The 15,477-nt window shown below is 47.4% G+C and overlaps 1 protein-coding gene across 7 annotated transcripts in view; it reads left to right on the top strand.

Moving 5' to 3' along the window:
- Positions 1-15,477, top strand: part of BANP (BTG3 associated nuclear protein) — a 99,052-nt gene that overhangs the window by 72,030 nt on the left and 11,545 nt on the right. For 2 of the 7 annotated variants that reach the window (XM_064273676.1, XM_064273675.1), the window contains exon 12: positions 4,804-4,950. The exons of the other annotated variants lie outside the window; for them this stretch is intronic. In XM_064273676.1, coding sequence (XP_064129746.1) covers positions 4,804-4,932 — 129 coding nt within the window. In that variant the 3' untranslated portion in view covers positions 4,933-4,950. Of the gene's footprint in view, positions 1-4,803; positions 4,951-15,477 lie in introns of those variants that run through there. 7 annotated transcript variants of the gene reach the window in all.

The raw sequence follows: 15,477 nt of genomic DNA, 5'->3' as shown, positions 1-15,477 counted from the left end.
TGACGTCAGGTGGTCCTGCTGCAATTGTACCTTACAGTGTGGGGCTTTTCTGTGAGACCTGTGCTGTGGGCTAGGGAGGATCCAGAGGGCCAGGCACGTATTGATCGCAGCCCCAGCCTGGATTCCCAGGAAGGATTGAGTGCCCTGTGGCTTCTCTTCACTGCGAAACCCTGGGAGCTGCCACCGTCTTAAAGGAATTGGATGGTGTGGTAGTTTGCAAGTTGTCGTATAGAGACAGGAGCCCTGAGCTCAGGAGCGCTTCCCATTTCCATATTTCTAGAACCCTCCCTGGAACCACCTGAGTCACTATCCCACTGACAGCAGTGACTGGAGCAAGATTTGGTCACAAAGATGAAGCTGTGTTTAGTCCTGCTGGTCCTTGTTTCTACGGAGAGGTTTACAATGTACATAATGTGATTTCCTTGTCTCACCCTTCTGTTTATGGTGACAGTGAGAGTACACTTTGTAAAAGGCAGTGTTGGGTGGAATCTGACTGGCGTTCCCTCGTAAGTGTATTTGTCCTACATCAGTGAATTTTGAAGTCAGATCAACTGGGAAGATAGATGGGGATCAGGGTTGCTCTTTAGATTTTAGAACGAGCTAACTGATCCAGGACTCACAGAAATGGTCCATAGAATCTTGTAATTTTCCATGGACCCTTCTGGTACTCTTCTTTCCTTATTAATTATTTAATCTAGAAAGTCTTCTAAAAGAACTGATGCTGGGTAAGGCAAATTCAGACTCTGGAATTGTGTAAAAAGAGCAAAGGATGTGGAGCTGTGCCCTGTGTCAGCATTCCTGGGCTTGGACTTCACAGCTGCTGGGGCAGTGTGGAATATGGAGTGTGCAGGGCTGTTCCCGTCACGGCTGCCCGTGTCGACTACAGGGCCAGTGGAGCCAGGCCCACCGTGTCCCGAATGCTTGCTTCATGCCAAGCACTGTTGCTAGGAGATTTCATATCATTGAAATTTTCAAATCCAGGTCAATTGTTCTCTGTATTTGGAGACTCTTCATCACCTGGGAAATCTTTAAAGCCTGGAGCTTCAGTCCTGCTGCCCAGTCTCAGGCATTTGCACTGTTTAACTTAGGTGTAGCACACATTTTAGCCCCGATACGATTTTCTTTACAGTTGTAGCTATGTTATCTTTGAAGATGTGTGTTAAAAAAGTTTATATCTGTCTGTCAGTCAAACAAAGAGCCCTGGTGGCATAGTGGTTAAGTGCTTGGCTGCTAACCGAGAAGTTGGCAGTTCGAAACCCACCAGCCGCTCCACAGAAGAAAGATGTGGCAGTCTGCTTCAGTAAAAATTCAGCCTTGGAAACCCTATGGGGCAGCTCTACTCTGTCCACTAGGGTTGTGATGAGTCAGAATCGACTCAACGGCAACAGGTTTTGTTATCTGTCAAAGAAGGTCAAATCATTCGAAAACCTCAGTGATTTTGTGTGTATTCTGGTAAAGCCATCTCTAGTAATGAGTGTACAAACACAGATGTACGAATGCGTAGATATTAAACAGGGAGATAACGCAGTGATAAATCCAGACCATTCTCACTGTGTGTCTGTGAGGCGAATTACCAACAGCCACCTGCCAACAGCGTTGGCATTTTAAGCTTCTCAACTTGTGTTCCTTTTTATGCTTGGCTTGAAAGTAACTTTCAGTAGCTTTCAGAATCTTTCCATGAAATGAGGCCTTCTAAGGTTTTTTGTGGGGGTGAAGAGATGGGGGTGTGTGTGTAGGGTGTGTGTGTGTAAGTATGTGCATCTGTGTGGAAAATATATATGTGTGGTATGTGTGTCTGTGTGTGTATGGTATGTGCGCATGTGGTGTCAATGTATGTCTACGTGTGTGTGTGCGTACATTTGTGTCTGCATGTGTATGTCTGTGTGTGCATCTCTGTGTGCGTCTGCATATGCTCGCGTATGTGTAGGTCGTCTCTATCTGTAGCAGACAAGCTATCTCTTCTATTTCCAGGAGGCTTTAGACCAGTTCTAACAGTTTGTCACAAAAGGGAGGCTCATCCTAACTTCACAGACGGCACACACCCTGTCACTTCATTTCTAATAAAAATATTACTTTCAAGAAAATACATTCCTGTACTGCATGCCAGGGCACAGACAGAAATATTGGAGAACTGAGGTAGCCGGGGGAATTAATCCCTCATGGAAAAGCCTTCCCCACCAGAAATGGTGGAAAATATAATTTAAGCTATAAAAGTTCAGAAGTAGAGTGTGAGTTTGGTGTTGACCAGTTCCAAAAAATATCCTAGAAAAGTCACAAAGACACATGCACATCTCCTGCCACCTGGTCAAGATACGCATGGCCTGAGCCGCCCAGCTCTGGCTGCGCAAAGTGCCAGGGGGCCCACCCTGGATAGCGGTCTCAGCGATGTTGTTCATTGTCTGGTCTGATGCGGCTGGTCCTGATGGACAGTGGGCATCCCTGACATTTCCTCCTCTGGCTGTTACTCTTCAGGAGTTTTCTTGGTCCCCTGACAGAAACAAAATTGACCAGATACAGAGTGGTCACAGATACCCAGAGCTCACTGCCCTGCAGCTTCCCGGTCCGCTGTGTGAGCAGCAGGGAGGCCATTTCTGCCACCTGTCTGCTATTTCTGAGTCCTGTCTCTGTCCCTGTTGAGTCTCTTGCACATTGTCCCAGTGATTGTAACACGGAAGACTCCTGCAGCCCAAGAAGGACCCAGGGCAAGCTAGGGAGTTTGTGGTTGAGAAGGATATAATTTTTTTTTTTATTTGAGAACTTAGATGAAATCATAATGTAAACTCATATTTTCAGTAATTTAGAGAGTTGAAGCAGTTGTATCTTTGAAGGGGCTCCCTGTTGAGTTTGAAGAAGGCTTAATGGTAAAACCCACTGGGCACTTCTGGTTATGGGATGCATTTCACATTGATCACTGTGCTGCCTTTCCCAAAGTCCCCTCTAGTTTCATGCCTACATCAGACGCTCGTGACTCAAGACAGTCAAGTGAGGGGGGATGCAAGGCCTGATAATTTGAGAATAATTTTTGATCAGTTGCATCATTTTCAAATAAATGTTTAAAAGGTTAAATAAAATAGCTTTAATAAAATTAGATCCAAGTCTTATCCATTTGTAGTCCTCACTGTACCCAGTGTACTGTACCACAGTACCATGTCAATACTCAATGATTACTTGTTGAATGAATGAATGAAAACAATAGTAATTATTCCAAATGAGCACAGCCATTTTTAAGCTATTTAAAAAAGTAGTATAGGTTCACCAATTCTTTTAATCATGAGTAATAACCTGAAAACGTATGGAAGAGTACTTAATTAAGGTTTCTAACTCAGTAGGCTGAAAAAGTGTGACTTCTGAGTAATTAAAATTTCTTTTCAGTAGGATCTGTGTTTATGCACATTTTTCTGCCTAAGTAGGACTTGTGATTTCTTTTCTACTGCAGTCTTAGTAAACAGGTTTCGGTTGTCTGTCCATGGGCCTGCTGTGTCGTGAGTGGAGGCGGCTCTGAGTGTGCACCGTGGCAGGTGTGAGGGCACCGAGCCTGCCTCCAGGCAGAGCAGCGAGTGAAGGGAGAGGGGTTGTTAGGCCTGGGAATTCTGTCAGGATGTCAGTGTGGCTGCTATCCGGTAAAACAACACCAAGCTATCACTACTGAACCAGACTCAATTTCTAGCTATGCAGGAGTGAGGGGGTGGAAGGTGAGCTCTCCTGCACTGGAATACCTCTTGAAACTCTTGTAGGAACCTGCAGACATTATTACTTCTTCCTCATCAAAGAAATTAGAAATAACCTTAGGGCATTTGGTCCCCATTCCAACCAGGGCCACTTTTCCCTGGTGTAGCTCAAGTAGCTCGGACTGGCCCAAGTTTTATAAAGTTGAAGAAGGCCCTGCAGCCCCTCAGCTCTGGTGGGGTAGGACTCTGGTATTCACATTCCAGAGGGAAGTTGCTGTGCTGTGTGAAGAGTCTTGACTCGAAACAGGTGGAGAAAGCCAAGGGCCTCTCTGGGCTGGGAGGCTGTGCAGTGTGTGCTGTGCTTTGCACGTGTTGTGGCCCTGGCTGGTCTCCAGAGCCTTGAGACGCCAAGAGGATGTTGCTGTCACTTCAGGACGCTGAGCAATGAGCACTGGAGGGTGTTCAAGGTGCTGCTCGTTGGACGCCACGGTAGACAGAGTAGCAGACGGGGCAGGGGGACCATGGTGAATGGAGTGGCAGACAGAGCCAGGCACCCTGGTGGAGGCAGTGGTAGACAGTGGCACCTGCTGTGCTGAGTTCTGACAGTGCGCTGTCAGTGTATCAGAAGACATGGGTGCTTTGTGTCGAAGAGTCCTAATTAAAGTCACATTAATCTGACTATTAAATGACAGAATTTCTGTAGGAGGAAAATTTTTTCAGGCATAATACAATTTGGCACTTTTTTTGCTCACTTTGAGAGTGAAGCACGTGGAGTGACCGTTAAATTCATTGTGTACTTGTGAGGTATCTTTCATCCAGAAATCATAGTTCCAGTGCTGAATAGGCTGCCTGGCTCAGATATGAATGCTATTGCCAACAGTGTGTGGAAATGACTGAAAGAGAGTCCTCTGTTTTTTAACTCACTCACGGAGTGTTGGGAAAATGTGAAAAGGACAATGAGAACAAAGGCCCCTTTCTCCCTCACTTGGAAGCCTGTGATTTGCAGTGCTTTGGCACTGATAGGCTAAGGAATTGGGCAGAATCAGATTGCCAAGAGGCTGGTGTCTACGTGAGCTTTGTTAACCGTGCGCAGTTCTGGGCCTCATAAGGATTTATGTGTTGAAACTTGGCACAGTGCATGGTGGAACCAGCTCAGCCGCCTATGCCACAGCCTCCTCTGCTCAGGAGCAGATGCAGACTTCTGATGGAGCCGCACGGAACAGCTGGTGGGCCTGTGTCTCCTCTCACAAGGGCGATACTGTGAAACATTGGCAAATATTCGGTAAGACCTACTGCCATCTTTCTTCCCGTTTCCTCTGACAATTTGCAGTCTAAAATGAGATGAAACGTGTGATGTGCCCACTGGGCTTAGAGAGGAGGAAAAGTGTGATGTCCAAGGCCATTAGGTATCTGTAATAACGTGTGTGTGCATGTGGGTGTGGGTGTAGTGTGTGTGTGTGTGTATGTGTGTAGTTAGGAGAACCTTGAACTGATTGCTGCTCTGCAGAATTGGCTCTGTGCATAATATGCAATCAGGGTAGAAAAATCACCTGGGATTTGTTTTCCTGTGAAACAAATACATAATTTATTTTTTAAATTTAGGCATTGTTTTGTATTGACTACCAAAGTCAAACCAACAAAGCTTGTAAGGTGACCTCAGACTCATTTGTAACTCTGCTTCTTGCTTCCAACACCTCATTTGACATTCTACATCATCAGACATAACACTCAATACTGTACCCTTCGTCTGAGGGACACTCAGCAAACATGTAAGCTCCGGCCTAGCTCACGCAGTGCCTGGCTGGTGGACGAAGAAAACCCACCAAGGCGTGCAGATAAGTTTGAAGTAAAAACCTTGGCAAAGTTGTGGTGCCCCCCCTCCCCGACCCGCCCCGGGAATAATCACCTGTCTGTTAGCAGCACATGACCTCACTGGGGAGAGAGCCCTAGGCACAACACTGCACACCTCACAGGGCCTTCACAAGCACAGATGCGAGCACAAGGTGACCACTGACCTGGGCAGCCATGGAGCCAAGCCTGGAACAATGGGCAACTGTCCAGCTGGGGTTCAGGTGTGAAGCCAGAAGCCACCCATCTCCAGACTTCCTAGCCACGGTGCCCACCACTCGTGCTTCCACTTCATTTCCTTAGGGCCTGCCTCACAGGTAAGGATGGGACAAGATGTATCAGGAGGCACTCTGAGGTGACCTATGCTGTTCTGGTAGAGGTCTGTGGGCACGTTCTCTCCAGGGCCCTGGCACACACAGGTATGACTGGCCCTGTCGTGGTAGAGGTCTGTGGGCATGTTCTCTCCAGGGCCCTGGCATACACAGGTATGACAGGTGCTGTCCTGGTGGAGGTCTGTGGGCACATTTTCTCCAGGGCACTGGCACACACAGGTATGACCGGCGCTGTCCTGGTGGAGGTCTGTGGGCACATTCTCTCCAGGGTCCTGGCACACACATTAAACCCCATTCCTACAAGATACCGTAGAAGGGCAGAGGGTACATCCACCTGTTGAATGTGGATCTGAGTCCTTGTTCGTGACTTACAGACTTGAACCATTGTCGCTGTACCACTGAGAGAGAAGTGATAGATGTAAATCAAGTCAGAGCGGTTCTCTAAACAATGTGGGCTGTACCCTCTTGACTGCGCAGGCTGGCTGTGTATTTGAGTGCCTGTCACCTGTGAGTGGACACTTGACCTTGTGAGCTCTTGGCCAGGCTGCTGTACCACCATTTTCCATGTGGTTTCAGCTTTGCAGACCGCACCAGATATTACCACTCCACACTGCTCAGAGCCTGAGGGTGGGAGTCGGTGGAAAGCTCTCTGCTCAGGGGCTGGCTAGGGTGCTAGTCATAAAAGCAGGTGTTCATTGAATAGCACGGTTCCATATCGGTGGGTGAGCAAGAGAGCTGCATCTTAAATGCATATTGTCTCATAAGGTACTTTATGTTTTGATTTAAACATGTAAAAAGCCTGGCTCTTTGTGAGTTTTTTTTTTCCAGACTGGCTTCTTTTCTATAGAAGTGTCCTGGCATGGTGGAGATTGGGGGCATAATTCTGACTCTACACAGTGCTGAAAGCTTCGCCCAGTGAAGAGCGTGGCCAGGAGCCTGTCCAGGCTATCCTGGTGCCTGTGATGAGTGTGACGATGGTCTCATTGTTTCCGCCAGAATCCCCAAGTTTTTCCCTTTGTGCTCTGGGCCCCAGATTATTCTAATTATCTGTCACTGCTTTTCTATAGATTTTTAGCTGCTCAGCTTTTGTGCTGAGTGGTAGAATTTGAGATCCAGCACCTCCACAGTGTGAGTGTGGCTGGGCCATGTGCCGTGAGGGGCTGCACGCTGTGAAGGGCTGTGTGGGGTCTCATGGGGCTTCATGGGTGCCAGGTGCACCACTCAGATGCAAACGCTGCATAGACGGCTGGCTTTCATTGAAGACCTTTTTCTAGTTTGAAGTTGCAAGCCTTGCTACCATTTCAGTGACTGTTCTTGTAATGTCTGAGAAATTTTTGGGGCTTGGAACTTTTATTAACACATATCCGCTCTTTGTGAGCAGCAGGTTCTAATTTTTTGTCCTCTGCAAATGAAGGAATAGTGAGCCAGCTATGACAACCCGTCACACTGGTTTATGGAATCTTGAAGAACAACTGTATACCTTGCAGACATTTCTGGAATACCTCCACGTGCCAGGCCCACACGGCCTCCACGAGTTCGAGCGAGGCCATGATTCCGGGGAAAGAGGACACGCTTCTGAGGGCCCTAGCTCTGGGTTTGAATCCCAGCTCTGTTTCTTATTAGCCGTGTAGCCTTGGGCAAACATCCATGCTTCAGTGTCCTCATCTGTGAGGTAGACATAGTGATGGTCCCTACCAAGAGGGGCAGAAGGGGTCAGTGATTTGGGTCCTGTAAAGTGCTCAGCACAGTGCCTGGCACTTAGCCCATGGCAGCTGCTATTTTTGTTGTTGTTGAGACAGTCTTGAATTGGCTTGACTTTACTTGAAGATTAAGTCATTTGCACATTTTTAGTTTGTCTTTCTGTTTTTTAAACCATTAGTTGTAGTGCCCCTCACAGGTACCCTTGCTGAGAATCCCAGTCTCCAGGATGACAGGTGTCACATTACCTCTGAGAGGTACTGAGGGCTGTGAGGCTCTGCCTACACCCCTCGTCAAGCCCCCTCTTCTCCCCACCATACCCCTGCTTTCATCTGACCCACCTTGGGATGACAGGCAGCCTGCAGAGAGGGAGGCCTGCCCTAGCACATGTGTTGAATAACAATGGCCCTGCTTTTACCAGGGTTGGGAGGCTTCACATTCCTCCCATGAGTCTGTTGGTTTCCAGGGGGCAGTCCTAGGAGCCTCCCTCCGTTCTTGAATTTCCTGCTGTTTCTTGACTGCTCCTGGCCTACTCCTGGCTGTGAAAAACCAGTCTCATCAAGCACATGTACCTGGACAAGTGGTTTGAGGCCTACCTTTGTGAGGTCTATCCAGAACCCAAACCCCACTCTCTGCCTCTGGGTCTACCTCATTGAGTGTTTGTGGGTGAGCTTGGTCTGGTGTCGTCAGAGTAAGAAGAGCAACGGTTTGCATCCTTGGCTAAGCCTCTGCTCCTGAGGAACCTGGGCCACGTCTCTCATCAGATGATCACGCCAGCCTCATGACTCCCAGCACCCTGCTGGGGTTTTGTCCTCACCCAAGGAGGAAGCTCTGACCCAGGCAGGCTGTGGGGTCAGCGTGGTGTCCCTCTGGGATGGCCCAGTGCTGCCTGTGGTCAGTAGGAATTCATCCTGTGTGTGTGAGAGCTAAACCCTTGTTTCATGTTAGGAATCATTAAGTTTTACTTAAAACGTTTAAAAGGGTCTAAGAACGAATAGGTTACTGCATAACTACTGTAGCTTGAGCGCCATACCTGGCATGCGTTTGTTTCTGAAATGGAATCCTGTACAAAAACATTTTCTATCACTTGCTTCCTTTTTTATGTTTAGTTGGCAGTGGTGGTTTCCTGGTCTTATCGCCTGAGGTATGGTGTGAACACAGGCACCCACTGTACAGTGTAGACATCTACCATAGGGTCAAGTGTGAAATCACCCCCGTTTACAGTGCCTCCCCAACCGCACTCTTCTCCCAGGGGAGCTCACTGTTGGCTGAAGGTTCAGCACTGCTCTGTGTACAGTCCCTCCCCAGCCGTACTCCTCTCCCAGGGGAGCTCACTGTTGGCTGAAGGTTCAGCACTGCTCTGTGTACAGTCCCTCCCCAGCCGTACTCCTCTCCCAGGGGTGCTCACTGTTGGCTGAAGGTTCAGCACTGCTCTGTGTACAGTCCCTCCCCAGCCGTACTCCTCTCCCAGGGGTGCTCACTGTTGGCTGAAGGTTCAGCACTGCTCTGTGTACAGTCCCTCCCCAGCCGTACTCCTCTCCCAGGGGTGCTCACTGTTGGCTGAAGGTTCAGCACTGCTCTGTGTACAGTGCCTCCCCAACCCCACTCTTCTCCCAGGGGAGCTCACTGTGGGGTGAAGGTTCAGCACTGCTCTTTGGGTGCCTTCTCACCTGGGGAACGTTTGAAGAGCTCCTTTACACCTGAAGTTAAGCATTTGCAGCAGTTTCTGACTCTTGGTATTAACTAGTTTGAAAATGACCTCTTACTAACCTCAGAATTTGTTGCCAAGAATAAACTATGCAATGAAGACGAGTAATTGTCACATTTAGACAGAGTTTTTATTTTCCCACATGAATGTGTTTGGAAATAGCACGTTCTGTCTGTACAGTGTAAATTAGCCCATGTTTCCCACCAGAGGCAGGTGAGCTGGGCTGCGGCCCATGGGGCACAGCTGGTAGTGGTGGTAGGGGACTCAGCATGTGGGGCCAGTAATGTTATTGTTGAGATGTGGTGTGCAGTCATTAACATAAACCTTTTATTTGCTTCCTGCTCTTTCTCTTCACTCCCCACCTGCCCCACCTCCCCATCTGGAAGCCAGAGATGCCAGGCTTACTTGACCCAATGTGAAGGGGCTTGGATTTGACTTTGCTTGAGTTGTTGACTCCGTTTTCTGGCCCAATCAGCTGGAAAGTTTTAAGACACATGGTTAAGATTTGTTCCCAGGAATGCTGCCCTATTTGGAGTGATGGGGGATGAATATCAAATATCTCCAGACTTCCCTTCCTGCTTGGTTATATTTTTTAGGTTTTGTTTTGCTCTCTCCCAGGTCGGGTTTGAAGTTTAGTACTCAGAGACTGGCTGACCCACAGTGCTGATGAGCATAAACTGCATTTTACTGCTGCTGCCACTGGACACTTACTGTGAACAGAGTCTCAGTGCTGGGGTCCCTGGGGTCGTCTTTGGCTTCCATCTTCTCCGAAGTGAACATCTGGCTTAATAGCTGCTATCCCCTGGCTGGAGGGCGTGCTTCAAATCCGTGTTGCTTGACTGGAGCCCAGGCCTGCGGGGGTCCCTGTGCAGGGTCCTGTTCTCTGGCTCAGAGGGTCCTCCTGAATGTGCCTGTGGCATCTCCTGTTGGTGCTCAAGTGCCAACCGTCCAGTCACGGGCGATCGCATCTGGTCTATGATAGCACTCACAGTGGCATTCTAGAAACACAGTTGTGTTTTTGTCAGTGGGTTTAAAGGCTTAAGAGTTGTAATTTGTCTCTTGCCGTTTGTTGTACAAAAAGAACTTTAGGCTGGTATGTCTCCGGATCTGGTTGGTGGTTTGGAGATATTGCTGGGACAGGCCGGTGTCTTACCCAAACACCTCATTTTCCTATTACGAGGGAGCTACTCTTTGAAATTAGCATCTAGATTTGAAAGAATCAATGTGACTGACTGCGTTACTTTGAAATGTTGGAGTCAAAAGCAAACGATAAAGATGAGTAAACCGTTAACCTCTGGTGTGGCCTCGTCTGTGTCTGTGGCCACACGCTTAATTAAACAGAGTATTGAAAGTGTGTTTTTTTTTTTAAGTGCATGAATTTTTTTCGCATCTGTGCCAATTCTTGGTTGGATTCAGGATTCAGAGTTTTACATCTGAATATACTGAAAAGTCTTCAGGCTTCTTGCACTTACTTTAGGCTTGCATCAGTTTTGCATTATCTCAGTTGGGTATTAAATGGAGCCTCAGAATTGGCAGTGCCTGGAGGGAAACCAGATGTGTGTGCTCAGAAACCTGCACTCAAGGTTCAGGACTCCTGCAGTAGGTGCTTCAGATCTGTGCCCAGGCCGTGTTTCCTTTGTCTGAAATGCCTGGCTCTGGCTCTCACGCACAGGGGGAGCCCTAAAGGAGGCTGGAGAAATTGCAGTGCCCACACCCTAAGTTATAGCAATGGGTCACTGCAAGCTCAGCCACCGCTAGCTAGGTGGAGCCCGGAGGTGAGGCACCTGGCATCTCCTCTGCCATTACTAGAGCCTGGTTAGGTAAAAACTAGGCAGGCCAACTGGAGAAAGACCTGAAGGCTGGTTGTCAGAAGATGAGTGGACCTATCTGTGTGCTTGTCCTCCCCACCCTGCGGAGCTTATCTAGGTCCAGGACCCAGTGCCCAGTTAGACATTGGTGCTCACTTCATACAGGAGGACAGGCTCAAGCCCTGGCCTTCCTGCCACTTGTCTGCAGTGGGGACTGACTAGAGCGAATGCCTAACGAGTCCATCATCTTGGTGCTGAGGTCGGTCATCAGCATTGTCTTCAGTGTAGCTCTTCATGTTTGCTGCTCTGCATCGAGGATTTGACCTGTGTGGGTTTTTTTTACCAACACTGTAAGATCAAATCCAGTCAACCAGTTATATCTCAGCTGGCTGTATCTTTCAAGGGATGGGCAATGCTTTGAGGGGCTTCCAAACCATAGCAGCCCAGCCAAGAAGCAGGCAATCACAGATGTTTGTGTAACTGATTTGAATGGCACATGTCTTCACTCATTCACGTGTGTTCCTTGCATTGGGTACTGGAAAGATTTCCTGCCTTCAGGGTCCAAACTCACTGCTGTTGAGTTGATTCCAACTCATAGTGACCCTGTAAGACAGAGTAGAACTGCCCCATAGGGTTTCCAAGGCTGTAAATCTTCACAGAAGCAAACTGCCACATCTTTTGCCCAAGGAGGGGCTGGTGGGTTCGAACCACTGAACTTTTGATTAGCAGCCAGGTGCTTTAACCATTGTGCCACCAGGGCTCCTTGCCTTCAGGATAGGATGATTTTTAAAGAAAGGAGGTGCATATATACCTGGGATAGCCAGTACTGTCCCCAGCTTGCTTGTCTGTATCCATACCCGATGGCGTGTCCTAGCTGCAGAGCTTCCCTGGTCAGCCTGTTGGAGGGATGAGGCCTCTGCAGAGGCGTGGAGTGGGGCCAGATGGGGGCAAGTCCAGGGGGCCGCCAGATGAGGCGTGGAATGACATTCTGAGGTGCCACAAATATGAAAGGTACCTGACTCTGGCAGCTGGACAAGAGGGGGAAGGCATTTCTGCTGCATATTGCTGCCCTATCATCATCTATTCATCTTGAAATTGGGGGGGAGGACAACTTAGAAATTGCCCCTGGGCACTCAAATTGGTGGCGGGGGTGCAACTTAGAGATTGTCCCTGGGCACCCACTACCCTTGCTCCACCCCTGGGCCTCTGTCCTCATCTCTCAGCCCCTTTATTTGTGGCTCACTATGACACCAGCCACTTCTTACTTTGGGCAAGTTATTTATGCCTTATTTCCACCACTAGGCTGTAGCATTAGTCCTGAGAGGAAGGAGACCTGGCAGGGTCATCTTTATAGTCCTCATTGCCCTTCCCTGTTGTTGGGCACAAAGTCCTTGCTCAGTTACATATATCCATTTATTTTTGTTATAAAAATGGCAGATGGTAAAAAACTACAGTAGTACACAAGGTAAATGGAAAAATGAGTGTTCTCCCTGTCCTGGACTCTCATCTTACCCAAGGAGTGACTCTTGGCGATTTCTGATCTGCCCTGTCTGCATAAGCTCACACAGATCCATTTAAACACAATCAGAGCATCTTTACCCACTGTTCTGGAGTCTTAATAAATACGTATTGATTAACTTCTAGCCCATACTTTTAGGACACATCGATAAACCTGCTCCATTATTTACGGATTTCCTCAGGTGGTGCAGGGACCTGGAGTCAGTGCTGTGTCAAATACAGAAGGATATGTTGGGTCTCCTGCGTACCTGAATTATCCTCAGCCTTGTGGTTTTATAAAAAATGTACTGCAAAAATAGGCTTTTATTTTCTCTCCCTTGTTTGCCATGGGCTAAAACGTAATAAAGACGTTCTAGTTAGGTGAGGTTCCTGCAAAGAACAACAGACTGCTCGTTCGTGATGGAAATATAGCCTCTGTAGATTGGGCCTGTGGATCTCTCTCTTGCTGCTTTTTTCCTTCCTTCACAATTGTAACACAGTTTTGAGAATATATGTGCTCTGATGTCAACCTCACCTTACGGTAGCTTTTCCAAATGAAAAGATACTGATTTTGAGGATTACCTAGAAAACGCCTGGAATTTGCTTTATCTGGAGAACCGCCTCTCACTCCCAGTGTTGGAGTTGGACGGAGGTGGACGTCCTACTATTGGTTCCTGAGCTCGGGGCCTGGGAGCAGGTGAAGCAGCACCAACCCATCCTAACCACCTCCAAGGCACGGAACGGGAGGTGGGGGGAAGGGTATCTTGCCATGGGGACTGCTCCCCTTTGCCCACCTCAGCAAGGCTTGCTCCTGGGCAGGGGACACAGGTGTGTCAAAGACGTCTTCCCTTCCTCCCTTCCTGCTGCAGTGCCATTGGATGTTAGCGCCACACCACACCTGGGTACCTGCCCCGCTGGAGAGAGCAGGTCACGTGGGGGGGGTGCCTCACACGATTGCTGAGAGGAAGGGCTGTCATGTGACAGCAGAGATGGGAAGTAAGGAGAGTGGCCTGGCAGGTCGGTCTTTGGGGGAATGAGGTGCTGATGTGGGAGTAAGGCAAAAGGAAAAGGCAGGCCCAGGTGGTGGAGCCCACAGTCACACAGCTAATTAATGGAGTCTAAAGACCACTTCATTTCCTGCTGTACTGCAGAGAAATTACTAGCTGCAAAACAGCCCTGCGAGAGAAAGGCCTGGTGATCTGGTAAAGATTACACCCTAGAAAACCCTATGGAGCAGTTCTCCTCTGTCACATGGGGTTGTTGTGAGTCGGAATTGCTTTGATGGCAATGGCTTTGGTTTTTTGGCTTAGGGACCATGTCATTTCCTGCTGTACTGCAGAGAAATTACTAACTGCCAAACAGCTCTGTGGGAGAAAGGCCTGGTGATCTGCTTTTGTAAAGATGACAGCCGAGAAAACCCTATGGGGGAGCTCTAGTTTGTCACATAGAATCACTGTGAGTTGGAATTGACAGCACATAAAAACAACAAAAGAACTTAAAGTTGTGCGTTTCCTGGAATCTAAGAATAAATTCTGCAGACACATTTGGTGGTGTGTACCCATTTCCAGCTTCTTTTAGATAAAGTGTTGTGAGTGGCACCTGTCTTTATTTTTTAGTCAGTATAATAAGCTATAATAAGTTAGACTAAGAGTTAATCTTGGCTAAAAGCAGAGAGTAGCAAAAGGATGTTTACCTGTGTTTTATTGACTGTGCAAAGGTATTCAACTGTGTGGATCATGACAAATTAACGGATAACATTGTGAAGAATGGGAATTCCAGAACACACAATTGTGCTCATGAGGCACCTGTGCATAGACTAAGAGGCAGTCATTTGAACAGAACAAGAGAATACTGTGTGGTTTAAAATCAGGAAAAGTGTGAGTTAGGGTTTTATCCTTTCATCATACTTATTTAATTTGTGTGCCGAGCAAATAATCTGAGAAGCTGGACCATATGAAGAAGAACACAGCGTCAGGAGATTGGAGGAAGACTCCTTAACAGCCTATGATACGCAGATGATACAGCCATGCTTGCTGAAAGTGAAGAAGACTTGAAGCACTTACTGATGAAGATCAAAGACTACAGCCTTCAGTATGGATTATATCTCAACATAAAACACACTCACAACTGGTCCAATAAGCAACATCATGATAAATGGAGAGAAGATTGAAATTGCAAAGGATTTCATTTTACTTGAATCCATAATCAACATGGATGGAAGCAGCAGTCAGGAAATCAAATGACACACCGCAATGTGCAAATCTACAAAAGACCTGTTGAAAGTGTTGAAAAGCAAAGATGTCACTTTGAGGACTAAGGTACGCCTGACCCAAACCATGATATTTTCAGTCACCTCATATGCATGTGAAAGCTATACAATGAATAAGGAGGACTGAAGAATTGATGCCTTTGAATTACAGTGTTGAAGAATACTGAATATACTGTGGACTGCAAGAAGAGCAAACAAATCTGTTTTAGAAGACACACAGCCAGAATGCTTCTGAGAAGCAAGGATGGCGAGACTTTGTCTCACATACTTTGGATATGTTATCAGGAGGAACCAGTCCCTGGAGAAGGACATTATGCTTGGTAAAGTAGAGGGTCAGCAAAAAAAGAGGGTCAGTGGCTGCAACAATGGGTTTAAACAGCAAGGATTGTGAGGATGGTACAGGACTGGGCAGTGTTCTCTTCTGTTGTTCATAGGGTTACTTTGAGTTGGAACCGACTAGACTGCACATATCAACAACAATTTAAGAAAATTTTGATAGGTAGAATTTGGAGTAAGATGTTTTCTCTAAAAAAATGCTATTGGAGATTTTTAATAGTGGCAAAAAATCAGAAATAAAGTGATTGTCTGTCAGTAAAGAAATGAATAAATGGTGGTGTAGCCAGACCTTGGAATATTATGCAGTCATTAA

The sequence above is a fragment of the Loxodonta africana genome, chromosome 21 (genome assembly GCF_030014295.1).
Source record: "Loxodonta africana isolate mLoxAfr1 chromosome 21, mLoxAfr1.hap2, whole genome shotgun sequence".
In the NCBI taxonomy this organism is placed as follows: domain Eukaryota; kingdom Metazoa; phylum Chordata; class Mammalia; order Proboscidea; family Elephantidae; genus Loxodonta; species Loxodonta africana.
The sequence above is the reverse complement of the archived record's forward strand: the minus strand, read 5'-3'. Positions and strand labels throughout refer to the sequence as shown.